Here is a 17,646-nt window from a genome sequence, read left to right on the forward strand (position 1 = left end):
AGGAGAATACAAGAAAATCATTATCTGTGCAAGAACAGACTATGTCTTCTCTCGGGCCTGGGAGAACTACTGAGGGATAAAACAGAACTGCATTACTGTGAAAGAGGGAAAAACCCTCTACCTTAAAATAACTAACATGCAAGTAAAAGGGTTAGAAGTCAGGATGACAAGAACGACTGCACTGTAACAGCAAGAACCAAAGCAAAAGTAGATGTGCCCAGTGTGAGAAGTAAAGAGTGTAAAGACATCAAGTACATGGATAAGAAGAAAGAAAGGATATCTACCTGGAAAGTGCATGCCAATGCAAAAATTCCAAGCATACACAGATGAGAGAAAAGGACTGGATTACTCATTACTGGTCACATGCATTAAGGATGCAGGTGTTCAGAAAGAAAAGGAAGAAAAGAGATTGAAAAATAGCAACACAGAAGTTCAGGAATCATGAATTATGTCACTATGAATGCTGTGAAGACTGGGCTGGTTTGATTCTTAGCAGCCTTATGAGTTTGCATAGATTTATTTTCATTGCCAGCAGTACTACAGATTTCTGCCTTTGAGACTGTGCTGTGCTAGTACAACTGTCCAGACAAAAAAAAAACCCAACAAACCTCTGGAGAATAGATCTGGCTGAAAAATAACATAGTTTAAAAAGTTATTGTCAGGTGAAAAAGTCTCCCTTTCTAGTTCACTATTGGCCCAGCAATGCCAATAGTAGGCCAACACAGGGGATAAAGCAATTGAGGGCAGAAATGGGTGGCTGCAGACAGCAATTCCAAGTGCCATCATGTGCCTAATCATGTTTTCTGTTGTGACAGCTCAGTTCTGCTTAGTATCTTTTACAGATTTGATAATGGTGCTAAAATCTCCCACTTTTAAAACTGCAAAAACCAATTTTGAAATCATTATTTATTTTGAGTCATGTTATTCCATAAATCTGGCCTAAAATGCAACCACATAATTGAAATCATCACAGATTTCTTAGACTGGAAATTTCTAAACCCTGCAAGCAGTGTACCTGTGATATAATAATATTGCACTCAGAGGCTTTATCCCACTATAATTTACAGACACCTAGAAATGTATGTGGCAGGACACAGAAGATAAATTGGGATAACAACATATTTGCCTGTGAAATAAACGAACTATTTCAGTATTTTAAGTTCAATCACACTCACCATAAAAGCCTTTCAAACATAAAGTGCACATGAAATTTGGACAGATAGTTATGTAAGATTAAATAGGCTTCAATACATTTTAAGGTTTTTGTCCTGTTGAAGATAATCAAGTAAACAATTAGAATTTTTTAGTTTTTATAGGAATGCCCCAAGAGGAGCCTAAAACAATGAAATCCTTTTCAAAAATTAATTCAAACTGGGTTTTTTCAGAATGCTTTCATGTAGACAATGGTATTCTATAATTTAAAAAAAAAAATTAAAAAACCCAGTCCATCTGATTACTGCAGCTGAAACATACCTGGAATTCTAACCCAGGCAAATATTTAGTACATGTGTTCTGGTTTTTCAGTAGGTTCACTTCCACAAATAGTTACCACATTTAATTTTTGATAAAAAAGTTGTTGATAAAAAAAGCAAGGGTACATTATTTATTTCAGACTCCTCAAACAAAACTAGAGAAGAGTTTGAAGTCTTCCAATGCTCATAAAACCATCATCTGAACATAGAAACTTATGTGTGATGACATGTAAAAAGATAAAATTACAGCAATAAAAACTCCTGACAACTTATCTTTATACTGCCAACATACTGCTGTTTTTAGAATGTGCTCCTTCAGCTACTTACTGCATTCACCTTCACTTAGTGGAAGCATTTGAATTTAGGGAAGTTCAGCAGCCACTGAACTGATCTATAGCTGCTGTACCAGGTGTTCACACATTTCACAGGAATCACTTCCAGAACACACACATTGCACATCAAGGCAATCACAGTTAAAGAGCTGAAATCCTTTTTCTCATTAAAAACATGGTTCGCAATTTCTTTGGAAAAAGAAGCAACACTTTCTAGTAAGCACACCTACAACACAAAGTCTATCTAGCACCAAAATCAACTATAAAACTGTGCAAGGGCCACAGTTCCAAAAATTGACATACTTTCTTTAAAATGATACGCTGTACATAGGACTTTACAGCAGTGAATGTTTTTTTTCCTCTAATAGATATAGAAATGATTGATGAACAACTTGTAATCTGCATTCTACCAGAAAAAGAGGAAAAGGGGTACTTTAGTTATTTATGTCAGAGGATTCTGTAATTTAAGAATAAAAAAATACTCTGTGATAATCACACACCATGGGGTTGGCCAAATATTTTGAACACTAGAGATACCATATTGTTCTGACGAAATTAATGCCTACTTCCACCCCTCAGGCAGAGTTCTTCATCCATAAGAATTTAAAATTCTGAAATTGCTAAGAGAAAACGTGGCCAAAATAAAAAAAAAATCATGCAGTCAATTAGATTTGGAATACTAGATACAGAAACATGTAATAATCAAGAGGCAAGTCAAAATAGTGTAAAGTTTAATTTAACTGAAGGCAGTGTCAAGGCAGTGTAAAGTTTAATTTAACTGAAGAAGGCTCAAGAGCCAATTGATTCTTTGTCAAGGTGCTGCCAACATCAGAATAGGAAGGAGCTTATACAAACACAGGTTTTCCCACAAGAATTCTTGCAGCAGCTTTCCATGGGCACTTACAGCTAGGCAGTTAAGAAAACAATTCTACCAGTTTGAACTTAATCCTCAAACTCACTGTTTCCACAAACAAGCAGGTTTGTAGTTTACACTTCATTTTTCAATACAGACTAATTACAAGCTAATTTTAAAACATTCCTCTAGAAAATTAAAGTAGTGAGCAGTTTTTCAGAATAAGAGAACTAAAAGAAGATTTTTTTGAGCAAGAGACATGTAAGACTGCCAACAAGACATATAAGCCAGAGGCAACAACACGTGGACAAAGGAAATCAAACACAAAGAGAATCTAAAACCAAGGTGACATAAAGCACCACCACTTAGGGAGCCTGATGAGACGCCAGAGATGTGCTCCAGTCAAACACAGAAAAGCAGCTGTAAAAATACCAGCATTCATGTGTGCATGTGGAATACAGCAAAAGCCTGTAGTGTGACTTCCCATTCCCTTTTAGTACCTTCCTGAAGGGCCAGCTCTGGTGACTGTGTAACAGATGGTGAAGATGGTGGCTTTGAAGACAGGCTTGGAGCAGGTGACCTTACTGACGACATCACAGCAGAGGCAGCAGATGTTCCAACTCCAGGCTTGGTAAATGGAACATTCTGGCTCACTGAGGGCACGGGCTGTGAAGAATCAATGCCACCTGAAAACAACAGCAGAAAGCAGGAACCCTTTGTATGTACTTGCACAGACAATTACACAGCACAGGCAATCACACTTGATTCCACAGTAACTACAAAAAACAATGCAGTACTTCAAAGAGAGATGCCTTCAAACAAGTATCTGTGGAAAGATTGGTTGTTTTAAAAAATTCAATACTTTCAGTGCTAAAACTCCATTATAATGAACAAATTGCTCTGACAACAGCAAAAAAAAAAAACAAAAAACAAGCATGATGCAGTACAAGCAAGACTAAGCTAGCTGAAGCTTCTTTTTGACAACATCCCCACAATGCTGTGCTTTTATAAGTTACTGTTCCCAGGTAAGTGGAATGTAGTCCACCTGAAATACATCCTTCAACATTCTTCATGGGAGGAAATCTTGTGCAGTAGAAGACCAGTAGTATGCCACCCTTGCAGTGCTGCCACTTTGCAATATGGGTATTCAGTTATGAGACTCATATTCCAAGCAATCTGTTTCAATCAACCCTGAGTATTCCACAAAACTTCTGATGTGTTTTAGACATCTGGACTAGATATAATCTGCTTAAAAAAAGTCAGATTAATGTTCTGAGAGATGTAACATAGTCCAGCTGAAATTCCAATCAGACAAGGACAACATAATTTCAATTAAGTTAGCTCTCAACTAAGGGGTGCTCTTTGCTTATAAATTGAGAAAATCTGTATTATGATTCTTTCTAAAAAAACCCTGACCAACCAAGCTGTTAAAAAGAAGAGAAAGGAAATGGTTTTACCAAAAGTTCTCAGTAAACAAACACAGAAATTAAGCAAGAGCAAAATTCTCCATTTGTAGAGTACTTGTTGAAGTTACCAAATTTGCTAAAGGATGCAGAGGTAATATTAACTTTGCATCTTCTGCACATATAGCTGTGTAGATCATACAGTCCCTGAACTTCTCCTTAAATAATGGAGGTGATATCTCAAAGAACTTCATGGGCAAGTTGAGGTTTCCTTTAGGGGGTGAAAAAGAAGAGGCAGCTTAAAATGATCCTTCCGTTTTTATTATTTACAGTCAAAATTTACAGCACACATCCTTATTATCTTTTATATATTTTTCAATTTTAAAATCTGATGTTGAGCATACACGCAGCTTTTTCCAAGTCTTATCAAAATGGAACTGATGTCTTTTTCCAATGAACATACAGAGCATTTTTTTACTGCAGTGGACTTGCTATAATCTTTGTTTCTACACAGTATCCTGCAGATTGCCCATGGGAGCTTCAGAACCTGTCAGCAGGAATGTTCTTACTACAGCAGCTTCCTCAAGCAAGACATGCAAGATGACAAGGGAAGTTCTCTGCCACATCCACGTGCTCATCAAGCACTGCTGTAGAGAGTGGTAAATGCTGCAATGTCAGTGTCACGTGCTCAAAGCCAAAACCAATTTACACCTGGATTAGATGAAGATGTAATACCTTCCTGCCAAGTACTAATATCTATTCTCAAGCAAAGGTTATCCAATTACCTTCAAAATTACGTGAATCCTTTAAATGCATTGTAAAATAAATGTTTCTAAACTCTGAAAAATAAAACATATTTTTTCATTGTACAAAAATCCAATCTGCAAAATCAAATGCCAAACTTTATTTGGTGACTCCACAAAGGTTTTAAATGCTGTAAGCAACCAAGACCAAAGGAATCACTTGAACAAAATTAACATTTAAAACCACATTTCCTCACCTTCAGTGTGTACTGAAGATTTTCCTTCATGCCTCTCAACCATGAACAACTCATGCACTAACAATATTCAAGCATAATGATCTACAGCTAAAAGGCATGTTACAGAAAGAATCTGCAGAATTGGGCAAATTAGCATTGTAATTAATCATTTTTCCCTATACATCATCACAAAGTTGTAATTTAGTGTCTAACTGGAGACCTAGAGGTCATAGTTTAAAAGTATCACCACAGTTCCTCAAAATTTCAGAGGACATGAGAGAATTATCTTTCTTGAGTTGCTTCATCTGTGGTCTTAATTTCCTGCCCTCACAACCCCAAAACCCCCTGCACCGTTGGTGCATAACACAATTTCTAAGGAGAGAGGCACCACCTCCCTGCAGCCTGTTTTCCAACATCATCCTTTGCCCTGACTTTCAGTACTGGCTGCAGTCCCTCCCTTTTTTCAAGCACACCTATATTAGCAGATTTACAGGATTATAGCCTACATTCCTAGGAACTGGGGCAGCAAGGACTTTACATCCTGATCTGACATAAGGGGAAGTATGTGCGTGAGATAATGAAATTAGAGTGTCTCCTGCTCAAGCAGACTGTCCATAGCAGGATGCAAAGAAGCCCATGCCATACACCCACAGGAGCTCTCCAGCTCCCTCTCCTCACAGAGGAGTCCAGGAAAATTCAGGCATCTGGCTGACATCCACGCTAACTTGAAAAGCACCAAGAATAATCAGAGTGCTACGATTTAAGCTGAAATAAACTGGAAAAACATTTAAGAAAGCTACTGACCTAGAAAGACAAAAAACCGAAATAATACAAAGTATGGAATTTACATAGCATAACACTCCTGAACAGATTTTTACCAAGACTGTTCTGCTGAAGTACAGATTTTAAAGATAGAAGAGGGTGATTTTGCAGGGTTAAACTAGTTTAAACCTCCAAGGAGAAAAATCTTGAATTAGAGATATTTATATTCTACTTTATTTATACTTCCTAAAGCAAAAAAATTATTCTCACTGGCTATTATTCACCAAGAGCAGTCAACTACCAGCAAAAAAAAAAAAAAAAAAAAAAAAAAAAAAAAAAAAAAAAAAAAAAAAAAAAAAATCCTCTTAAAACAAATCTGGTTTCTTCTAGTGAAATCTTAGCATACTTGCTGAAAATACTTCAGCTATTTCAGAAAGGGGCTGTTGAAGTCTCATGAAAATACTTTGATACTTTGTTGCAGTTCCATGTCCTTAGTACTTAACATCCAGAAGAGATTTGATCTTAGTAAATTCGACATGCTGAAGGCTTTTCAAGGCTATACATAAAATTGGATGTTTAAAGAAACCAATTCAAGTCCAGTGGTGACAACTTTTTTGATTCAAGTAAAAAACAATTCAGTAATCAAACAACTTCTGAAAAACTCTCATGAGCCTAAGTTTGCTGAGTAAGTCCTGTTTGGACACACAGATTTTATCAACACATCATTCTACATAAAGGATTCATCTTCATCACAGAGAGCTTTCAGTGCTGACTGTACAAAACTGCTTTGGAAAAATACGATAAAACTGCAGCATCTTATCTGACTGTCTGCAATTTGCTTATTTATAATTTAAAGATTGTAAGGGCATCTCTCACAGCACAGGGGCAATGACGGCAAACTCTTATTGGCACCCTGACAAAGAGGAGGATACTGTATCTAAGTTTCTTTACACAAACAGTCATAGAAAGCACACTTATGAATTTCAGTAAATCTTTCTTTTTTCAAGTAGTTTAGCAAAAAACTATGCATAGAACAGATGGCAACTGTTTCCCATCATTGCTTCTTCCCGAAGAAAGCAGGAAGGATGAAATACTCAGAAAGTTTCCTTCCAACAGATCATTCATTATTTCCTTACGCTCCTTTTGTATTGCGTTCAGACACTTTCCAAGGATGTACAGGAATTGGCAAATAATTTTCAAAATCCAACTCCTTTTCTTAAAGGCTGAAAACAAATAGAATATTATCTATAAAATGACTCCATTTGAGAACAGTAAGACTGCACTGGGAAATTTAGAAAGCATCTCAGCATCTCAAAACCAAACCAGTTATGCCAGGATCAAACAATTACTATAATTACTTTACAATTTAATTATTATGCATTTATTTGTAATTATTTATGTAATTATTTTACTATTGGGGTGTTGTAGCAATTGGATTTTTAATATATTTTAGCCAAAGATGTTGAATTCTAGATTAAAAGAAATCAGATATCATTGGAGGCAATTTGTTTAGCCCAAGACACCAAAAATGGTTTAAATTGTGTTTAAGGTTTAGTACTAAAATTGTCCAGTTCCTCCTTCAGCCTTGCTATCAGCTGTTATGTTTATCTGCTTTTCTTAGTCAGGAAATACCGAGGTTGAACCAGAATTCAGGGGAAAGACAAAAAAAATATTTTGCAGATAAATCACTTCCAGAAACCTGTGCACTATGCAATGAAGCAGAGGGCATGCTTCTATCAGCAGCTTTACAAGCCCAGAAAGAGCCTGCATGTGGTGTAATTATTGAGGCCTACAGTCCAGCAAACCAACCAAGGACTGCAGCATTACCCAAGTACAACTGAAACAGTGGATCAGTGTTTATTTTCATAACTGCAAAGTGAGTATCCATGACACAGCATTATGACAGCCAAATCTATCATTAGTTCTTTGAAATCCGAGTGTAATATTACTAGTTTTTATTGAGGCCATATACTAACTCAATCACCCCCTTAAGGGCAGCATTGAATGGTTCAAAAATAAAAATTATTGCTCATATTTCTCTTCACTGTCTGGTCAGCTCCACTGTTCCACCTTTAAAACAGCTGCTCATTGCAAAACAATTGCTATGAACAAATCACTTCAAGACACCTCTCCAGGAAAGAAAATTAACAAGCATCGGAATTAAAAACTTCTGTAAATAAAACAGTAACAGTTTGAAAAAAAAGAAAAAGTTGTTTTCATATGCCTACTTCATATTGTGCTATTCTGGAAAGACACCTGCATTCTGTCAAGTCCAGCTGCACATTCTGCACTGAACAGAGTCAACGTTTTGGCCGGTCCTTGAAAGAATCCATTTTTATGCACAACCATGAAATGCTGGTAACTTCAGGAGCTTTTCAAAGTGCTCCCTATATTTCTTTTTTTAAATGATATTTTGTTTCATGGTTTGAAAATACTGGAGAAAATTACACAGAGCATTCATCAGTACAAAATTCTAATCTACTAATATTAAATGACACTCTACATCCTAGTCTTGGGAGGGGGGAGGAAACTAATATTGAAACTAAATTCAAACTGTGGATTGAATGAGCTTCATTTAAGCTTAACTGCTTTTCCCAAAAAAAAAAGCTTTACCAAACCCATGTTCTTTCTTAAGTCCTTGGTTTAAGAAAATCTCAGATACTAGGACTCAAAACACAGATTCAACTTTACACTATAATCTGAAGTATCTAGCATTAAAAAGGAAACCTACAGTTATGTAACATCTGTCTTTAGTAGAGAAAGCAAGCTGTAGTTTGGCACTGCTTACAAGTCAAAACTGCATGAAGTCAGGAAATTCCCAGTTTAGACAGAAAATCAGATCAAATCCTGCACAGACTATTGCTCTCTCCTCTGCAGAGCAAGATATTTCATTGTGAAGGTCTCATCTCCAGTCTCCAGTCTCTTCCATGCTTCCTGCTAAGTATTACCCCATGAACTGGTACTCAGTTTTCCTATGAAACAGAAGCTGAAAGGACCAAGGAGGACTGAGTGTACTTGCCCTCAATGGCACCTTCATAACCTTATAGCTACATACATACTAAAACCATCAAGTTGTTGCTTGCAAAAATCAGCTACAACTTCCTCTTTCAAATGTTTATCAAAAATATTAATGAAAAAGCCCCAACTGACTTGGAATCCGTGTAGGGTTCCACGCGTTTCCTGAATTTTGTGGGAAAATGCACGTGTTTATTAAGATCCAATTATTACAATTATTACAGAGATACCTCTTCCTGAATTATGGTGCTAACAAGTCCATATGCCAAAGTCAACAGTATGAATTTTATCTAACAGTAAATGTGAAGAGAGAGAGAGAGAGAGAGAGAGAGAGAATAAAATAGAAAGAGATAAGAGAAAGGGAGTGAAAAGTGACAGATTAAGACCCATCAAGAGACAACAGGTAGACAAGAAAAATACCTCAAATCCTGCAGGCACTGCCAGGCTGAGAATGAAACATGCTCCCACATCATTGGGAACTGCCCAGTTGTGCAGGATACAAGAATTGAAAGGTACAATTACATATGTGAAATATTATCAAAGAAAGCAAAAAAGCAAGATTGGACAGTATTTCAGGAACCACATACAAGAGATGACAGCAATGAGTTATACAAACCAGACTTAATTTTTGTGAAGGAAATTCAAGCATTCAAGGTGGATGTGACTGTGTAATGCAAATGTACTGACACATCCTTAGAAGAGGCCACAGTAGAAAAAGTGAACAAATACCAACATAATCACAAACACATCTAGGAACTCACAGCTGTGGCAGACATCATATTTGTGAGTGTTCTCTGCGGAGTGCAGGGGAAATGGTATCACAGAAACTTCTGAGAGCCCTGGGTCACTCCAAGTCAAGGCAGGAGAAGACAGCCCAGGCCCTGGCCTCAGAGCACTCTGCACATCTGCAGATAGTGTGTGTCTGTGTGTGTGTCTGTGGGTAAAGCATGTGCAGTTGTATCACCTTAGCACCAATAAAGCTTCAGTGAATACCAGTGGTGCTGGGCAGCCACAAGCCAGCTGACACCAGGTGTGGACAGCACATGGGGATGACAATGGACTCAACATGAGATGTCTCATACCATCCAAATGGGACTAAGTTCTACTCATTTTCACTGAGGTGGGCAGGCCACCTATGCTTAGCATGGAAAAGCAATAAGTACAAATTATATGTGTTGGATAAATAGAAATCTGGAGATCCAGACAGTTAGTCCTCTTCTTCTGGTCTTCTTGGTGGTAGGGGACCCACACAACAGACCTCAATGGGTTAATTATGTTCAGGTGTACATGGGAACTCCAAGCACTTTCCCTTGGATGCAGGCAGGGGAGTTTTACACTGTTTTTTGCAATACTGTTGCACCACTGCGGATCATGCCCACTCCTTTGGAAATTGAGTCTGGGAGCATTTCGGGGGACTTGGATGGTTTTGACCTCTTTTAATGCACAAAGCTGCCTCATGTCAGCGCACTTGGGTCAGTTATGCCCCATCAGAAGGGATGAACACGCTCAGGCTTACGTGTGACAGTTGTGCAAGGAAGGCCAATTGGCATGATAAAAAGTACCAGCCTGCCTCCACAGGGCCTGCTTCTTACCTGACTCAAGATCCAGCCTGTAGCATCTGGCAGTGGGTGTTCACTGTCTGGTGTGGATTGATTTCCCATCACACACCACACCCCCATAAACTCTCCTCCTACTCCCGGGGAAAAGTGTGCAAACCTGGCCTCAGCAAAGCACCCTGCTGCCTCCACAAATGACTGATTGTTTTGAGTCATTACCACTAACATTTCAGTCTCTCACAGGGTCACTAAGGCAAAATTTAAAGAAACAACAACCATGACTTAGAGAAATTCTCCAGCCAGAAAAGAAAAAAGTATCATTGTGAATAACAGACATATTTCAGAAATTACATATTCCTTCAGAACTGCATGAAAAAGCTCCCTTCTGAGGCCACTCACATGAAAACCACACAAATAAATGTGTGTACAACCATCCCCTAAATAGTGTATTTTTCTGTATTTCTCAATAGAACCAAATAGCAGCTATTGTGAGGAATGTGGTAACCAAATTAGAAAAGCTACAAGAATGAGTGACAGAACTCAAAATTACATTACAGAATTCCACACAGTGAACACAAACAAGCCAACAAGAGCACACGATTACTTATGTTTAGCAGACAAATCTGGCGGTTCACAATCTTTCAAGTAACACCATACCTGTATTTATTTGGTTGTTTACTTTAGGAACCGATCCAGTGAGATTCCTGCTGAGGTTGTCTTGCACAGCCTGAGCAGATGAAACAGTTGATAATGTTGTATTGTATCCCACTGGAACGTGCTGTTGAAGGGAATGAGGTACTGATGTACTCTGGCTAGAAAATGCATTTGTCTCTTTGAACTGTCCAACAGCAGGTAGACTCTGAGAGGTAAATGTCTGCCCATACACACCTCCAGCAGCCACGGGAGGATAGGAAACATTAGGATACACGGCACCAGAAACCACGGGCATAGCGTAGTGATCAGAATTAAGGGGAAATCCCTGAGATGCAACTGAAGAGCTGACAGAAGTGCTGTAGTGATTATCAAATGCTGAATATGACTGCTGAGCACTCACATGCAAGTAGGATGCAGATGATACTGCTCCTTGAACAGGTCTGTCACTGGAGACCCCTGAATGGGGAGGAGCGTTGTTGTACAACTGATGTGACTCCTGTGCATTCAACACGTTGCTACCCACAGATGTCATAACATTTTGTGCTGGTGCTGAATAGTAACCAGGGTAGTAACTGGCTCTGTACTGATTCTCCAGATGTGAAGCAGCAGCTTTATTGGGCACTTGGGAATAGTGTCCTGAAGGCGCACTGTAGTTTGGAAGATGTGAGCCATAGCCAGAGGGGAACTGCATCTGACTCTGCATAGGACCTGAAATGAAGAGAAAACATCACATGTATTAATTAAAGGGGCATCTGCTAGAAGTGCCAATGGACTCTGGACTTGAACTAACAAACAACTGCTTTCTTCTTTTCTATTTTTGAGTTTGATTCTCATCAACAGGGAGAGAATAAACCAAGTATAATGCATATAAACACTATTTGAGGGAATTTGCAAATACACAAAGAAGAAGCAGAAAAACGGACTGCTTCCATTCTTGAAAGAGGTTTCCATGCCAAGATTGTTTGCCTCTTGTTTGTATTTTGAATATTTTAAAAGTTTATAGGAGGTTAATACTTAAAAAAATAGTGAGCAACCATAAGCACCAAACTGGTATTTGTAAGTGTTTGAACCACCTGAATCTGGAAACTGAAAAGCTGCAGTGAAATCAGTATGTCCATACGTAACAATATAAGTACTCTTCTTTACAAGTCTTCGATACAGTGACCAAGATAAAGAGTTGCAGGACAGTTATATTTGTCTTCTATGTCCTTATGTATTATGCTTTCAGAAAAACTGATTTTTTTTAAATGAAACTACAGAGTATTTGACAAGGCACATCATTTTTATTTACTGTCTGATACTCACATCAGGTGTAAGAGATGTTGGTATCAGAGAAACTGACCTCTGGTACCACTGCCATTGACTGTGCAACATTAGAGGTTAATTATATACTGGCCCAGCAAGGGTCAAACAAGTACTTGCCTGCTAGAGACCAAATGTTAACTATGTCCAAAGGGATTGTCTCAGCCAACTGCTCAATGGGAAATCTCAAAGTTCTTCCTCATGTCCCATTCCTTAACCCTGTTTTTGTTTTTAGTGAACTACAGATGCTTTTGAGTGGATAACTTGTTTTCTTAGAAATCCCACACCCTATAGCTTACATCACACAGAATGACTACAGTGTTATTTCCCACTCCCTGGCCAATAAAAACATAAACACAGCACTGGCCCACTCACAAATTAAATGGCAGCTGAGGTAATAATGAATAGTTGATTCCCCTGCTAATATTTACAATGATTACAAAACTTAAGCATTACTTCTCTTGTCTTGAAATTCTGAAAAATCACTGTTCTCCAAGCAACCTCTAGATGTCCTATGATTAACTTGCAAGGCAATTTTAATAATGAATTTGTTAACAGACCCCTAAAAGCAAGGAACATACTGCCCAAAATTGCTTTCTGGTAAAATTAAAAATGCCCTTTCATAACTGAAAGGAAGTTGAGCAGAAGAGAAAGAAGCTAAAAAATTGCAGAACAGTAACTTGGACTGCTGGATGAAAAGACAGACAGGCACTTGGGGGAAAAGCATAAAGAGCTTAAAAAAAATTATCTCAAGTTTTGAAGAGAGCATGTATGAGCTATGCTTCTGATTCACCTACTTCTTGAAAAAGTGGGAGCTGCTGTACAGAGCTGCATAGCGTTTTCTCCTTTAAAGGAAAATGATTTTGGGTTAGCAAGCCATTAACAGCTACATGAACTTTGCCAGACTTTTGACCTGCTTTTTAAAGTCTGAAAAAGCAAACCCAAAGATACAGCAATAATTTATATGTGTCAAGGTTTATGGCTTTAAGCAGCTATGCCACCTAATGTGGCAAGAAAAGATATTTTATTTGAAAATAAAATGTGTATCTATTCTACTGATATATGCAGATTTAACTAACTGAGCAGATGTAACTTAGAAACTGGTTTAGGAGCACCTGCCTCCTAAATGAAATGCTGCATATCAAATAATCTACTGCAGTCTTCTAGTATCTAGCTCTTGTTTCAAAATACACACCATAAACTGAGATTAAATTACCAATACAAGATATCAGTCTCTACATGATAGAATGCAGAGTTCTTTTTATTCACATTTTTTAAGCAGAAACATTTACAAACACACATGAAAACCTCACTAAGACAGACAACATTTGAAAAATTGTATTGATTTCAAGCTGCAGGTCCTTTGAAAGCAAGTTTTACAATTATAGATGAAAGATTATTCTCACTATCTGAAGTGAGTTTTTTGTCCATTTTATTACAAAGAATGTGAGTGGAAAGTAATTTTTATATTGCAATTAGTAGCTGAAGCTGTGACTACATAATCTGACAGTTTTCAACACTGGAAATCAAAATACGTCTTCAGTGTCATTTCAAAATCTGGTTAATTGCACAATCAGTCCCAATGTCTCAGGTATTCCACCTTTCCAAAACACCTGAAAAAATACCTCAAAAAATTCCATAAAGGAGCTGAAACACCTGCTGTGTGCAGCTGAGGTTATCTCTAAAACATCATCTCTGTAACAAAAGCAGTGCACCTCTCCTTCTACGAACAAATTAATACTTATTATATAAAGCATGCAATTATATAAAGTTACAATGTGTAACTACACAGACATTAACAGGTGAACCCCAAAAAATCCTATTTTTTTTTAATGGAGAGGAGAGCCACAATGCAAAAAACTCCAAACTCCTACAAAAAAAATAAAAGAAGCAGTGCTATGGCTATACCACCATGTGAATTAGTAAAGTTTTGCTTGCTAATGTCATGTTTGGTTTTTATGGCCACACATTCCCTCAGCAGTATAATTCAGCCATCTGCCATATACCCTACCTACATGGAATCTATGGATGCTACAGCACCAAACTGCCTTTCTATCCAAATCCACCTGTGAGCTTTCCAAAACTTCTAACACCCCTTTACCCACCTCCAGAGCAGACTCCCACAGCCTCCTCACACGTCCTTTCCCCCATGGGCAGGGGCAGCACCACTGCCCCTTGTTTACTGCTGGCAAACAAACCAGCAGATCAAGCAATGCTGAACTCTCACTGCAGCTCAGCCACAGAACTGCTGTCTCCTCCTTCAGGAGGATTCACACAGCTTCCCATTGTCACCAAATATTCAGAGATTTCCCATCTTTCACATCTCTGCTTTCTTTGTTCAATTGACCAAAGCTATCCCCAGTCTGAGGAGGCATGAAAAACAAGACTAAACAAGACAATAGTGAAAATTTTGCTTCCAAAATGCCAGCAGAAATACCAATGGCAGCCTCACAAACCAGCTGCAGACAGCACCAGACAAAACTCTTCTAAAGAGTCATGGGAATATAAAACAATTATCCTCTCAGTGCTTCACTTCAATACATTAAATTGTTAGTGCTGAAGTCCCCCATCACTACTGAAGAAATCATCCTGAGTACTGATTTAACAAGAACCATTTTGTTATGCTGAAATTAGGAAATAGGTCATTTTCCACTTAGATACAAAGCCACTTTAAGACTAAAAAAAAAGCTTCCCAAACTTGTAAGAAAGGAGGAAGAAAAAAATACCATACACAGAAGAAGTTAATTTTCAAAACTCAACAGAACAATCACGCTTAAATTTAACAAAAACTGAAGTCTCCAAGGATCTCAAATGGACCTGGTCATTGAACCAGGCAAAATTCACTAATAACAAACCTGAACATCCTTTTAAATATCATTCTATGTACAACAGGCTGCTTGCTTTCTGCAAAAAGCACTCTGTTTCATTAGATGGCAGCAACTACATAGTTTTACCTTAAAAATTCACATCTCGCCAAATTAAAACCCAGAGGACTCTAAAGGAAGACATACACCAGTGTTTTCTTTCAGCCAATATAGAAACAGCTCAAGTCACATCAGGATCTTACACTTAAACTCGACTCCAATGACATAAAATTAAATTTCAAAAGCAGTGACAATCCGGTTCATGAAATTTAGTTTCTATTACACAGTACAGAACTTTCCACTGGTATTTTTCTATTGCTATTCCCCTCTATTTCCATCAAAAAAACCCCAAAACCTCAAATCCTGTGTTGTAACTTCAGGAGATTAGTACTCAGACAACAGATAGATCAATCAAAAATTTTTGGAATGCCATTTCTAGATGTCACAAAACGAAAAATTCAGGGTTATTGACTAAAGTCATCAAAGACATCTAAAGGAACACAAAAACCAAACTTATGCAATAAACATTTAAGGCTGTTATTGAACAGTGTATACATTTCTCAGAATTAAAGAGAGTTTTGCAGAAAATAACTGGTCTATGCCCTGGTTTTACACAAGCTGTTTCTACCAATATTAGCAGCAACATGGAGTTAATTAATTAAAACAACAAATAGTAACGATGGCTCTTTAAAATTATTAAACTAAGAACATAAAGAGAAGATAGGATGACAGCTTCTATTTGTTTCTGCAAAACACTTCCAGGTTACTCATGCTGTAGCAGCTGTATCCTGATAATGGCATGGTTTTTTTACTAAAAGCCACGTAAAATGGCATTTTCTGAACAATTTTTACAACCCCAGCATCACAATACCAGTTTGGATACAAATGAGGCATCAGTATCTCCTTAAAACCTAGCATTTAATTACCTTTATTTTCTTCAGTGACTGCCTCAACATGTACTCTATAGGCATTTAAGTGCTTAGCACTGAACTACCCCTTCGGACACGAGAAAAGCTCACAATTCTCACGTAAAAAAATTTGTAGGTCCCTACCCTGCACAGAAAACACACCTGTGCAGAAAATAGCATGACTACAAAAGATTTAACAGTATGAGCTAGAACTCCATGCAAATAAGAGGCCAAATTTAGATACCAAACCAATATTGCACAAATAAAATTATTATATAGGGATTTTGAAGAGTTAACGTGGTGTGTCAATAAAGAACTGATTTTATAGCGCACCAATTTAAAAATGCGGAAGTGTACACTCCTTACTTTCATTCATACTACAGTCAGTCTCACTACCTCTCTGCCTGAAATGGGCGTCAATATTTTGTGACTTCAAACTATTCTGCCTTTGTTTTTCAGTGACCCACATTTCACTGGTCTGATGTTCCCTGTTCAGCTCAAATCCCAAGATCCAGTTGTGTGAACGCCTTACCCACCCACTACTTTTAAGTTCATACATAGGCTACAAAGTGCCTACTCTCCCCTAATACGCGATTTTCTGCCCATTCTCACGCACCACAGCCAGCATCGAGGCCTGGAGGTGCCTCGGCCTCCGGAGCTTTCCTGAAACGCCACAAACAGGCGCCACAACACCGGGCAGATCCAAACCCGCCAGGAGATAAAGGTGCGGATCCCCCCTCCCTCCCTCGCCCCTCCAGGAAGCGGGAGAGGCTGCCCCTCCTCAAGTTCTCTCCGTACGCAGCCGCGGGGCCCGCACCTTCCCCAAGCAGCTCCGCGGGTCCCGCTGCCTTTCAGCGAAGGCTCCGCTGCGTGCCGGATGCTCGGGCCCGCGCCCGCCCCCGGCAGGCAGGAACAGCGCGCAGGCCCCGGCACCCACGGGGGCCTCACCCCCCGCGGGAGCGCCGCGGCTCGTCCCGGGGACCCCGCGGGCCTCTCCCCGCCCGCCCGGGCCCCGCGCAGCTCCCTCACCGTTCTGGCAGCGCGGCGCGCCGCTCGCAGGGGCCGCGGCCTCCAGGGAGCTGCCGGGCCCGCCCGGGGAAAACGCGGCGGCGGCGGCTGCGGGCCGCGGCGGCAGCCCGGCGGGCGCGGACATGGCTCCTCGCAGCGCTTCTTCACTGCGTCCCGCTCCCGCCTGCTCTTCTCCTTCCTCCTCCGCCTCCTCCTCCGCCGCCCCGATCCGCAGCCGGGGCCGAGAGAGGCCGGGAACCGCGGGAGGGCCCGAGCGCCGCGCGCGCCGTCGCGGCCCCGAGCGCCGCCGCCTACAGCGCCCCCCGGCGGCCGCTCCGCCGTGAGGCCGCGCCCCGCCCGGCCCGGCCCGGCCCGGCCCGGCCCGGCCGAGAGGGTGGGCTGAGCAGGGAGGGCAGGCTGAGCAGGGAGGGACGGGCCGGGCAGCCCAGCCGGGCCTCGCGTCCCGCGAGGGATTCGTCTCACCCGGTCCCAGCGGGAACGGCCCGTGTGGCGGGGACAAACCGCCCGGCCCGCTCAG

General features: G+C 39.9%; 1 protein-coding gene across 3 annotated transcripts in view; it reads right to left on the reverse strand.

Annotated features, from left to right (window-relative positions):
• The window catches only part of SEC24B (SEC24 homolog B, COPII coat complex component), a 46,280-nt gene extending 28,835 nt beyond the window's left edge, over positions 1 to 17,445 (reverse strand). The window contains exons 1-3 of one of the 3 annotated variants that reach the window (XM_071431773.1): positions 17,130 to 17,445; positions 11,030 to 11,734; positions 3,158 to 3,343 (exon numbers count right to left, since the gene is read on the reverse strand). In XM_071431773.1, coding sequence (XP_071287874.1) covers positions 3,158 to 3,343; positions 11,030 to 11,734; positions 17,130 to 17,253 — 1,015 coding nt within the window. In that variant the 5' untranslated portion in view covers positions 17,254 to 17,445. Of the gene's footprint in view, positions 1 to 3,157; positions 3,344 to 11,029; positions 11,735 to 16,917; positions 17,029 to 17,129 lie in introns of those variants that run through there. The other 2 variants (XM_071431772.1, XM_071431774.1) reach the window with 2 other exon arrangements.
• Positions 17,446 to 17,646: the final 201 nt, after the last annotated feature.

The sequence above is a fragment of the Agelaius tricolor genome, unplaced genomic scaffold, assembly GCF_023055355.1.
Source record: "Agelaius tricolor isolate 1412-34295 unplaced genomic scaffold, bAgeTri1.0.p SCAF_8, whole genome shotgun sequence".
Taxonomy (NCBI): Eukaryota; Metazoa; Chordata; class Aves; order Passeriformes; family Icteridae; genus Agelaius; species Agelaius tricolor.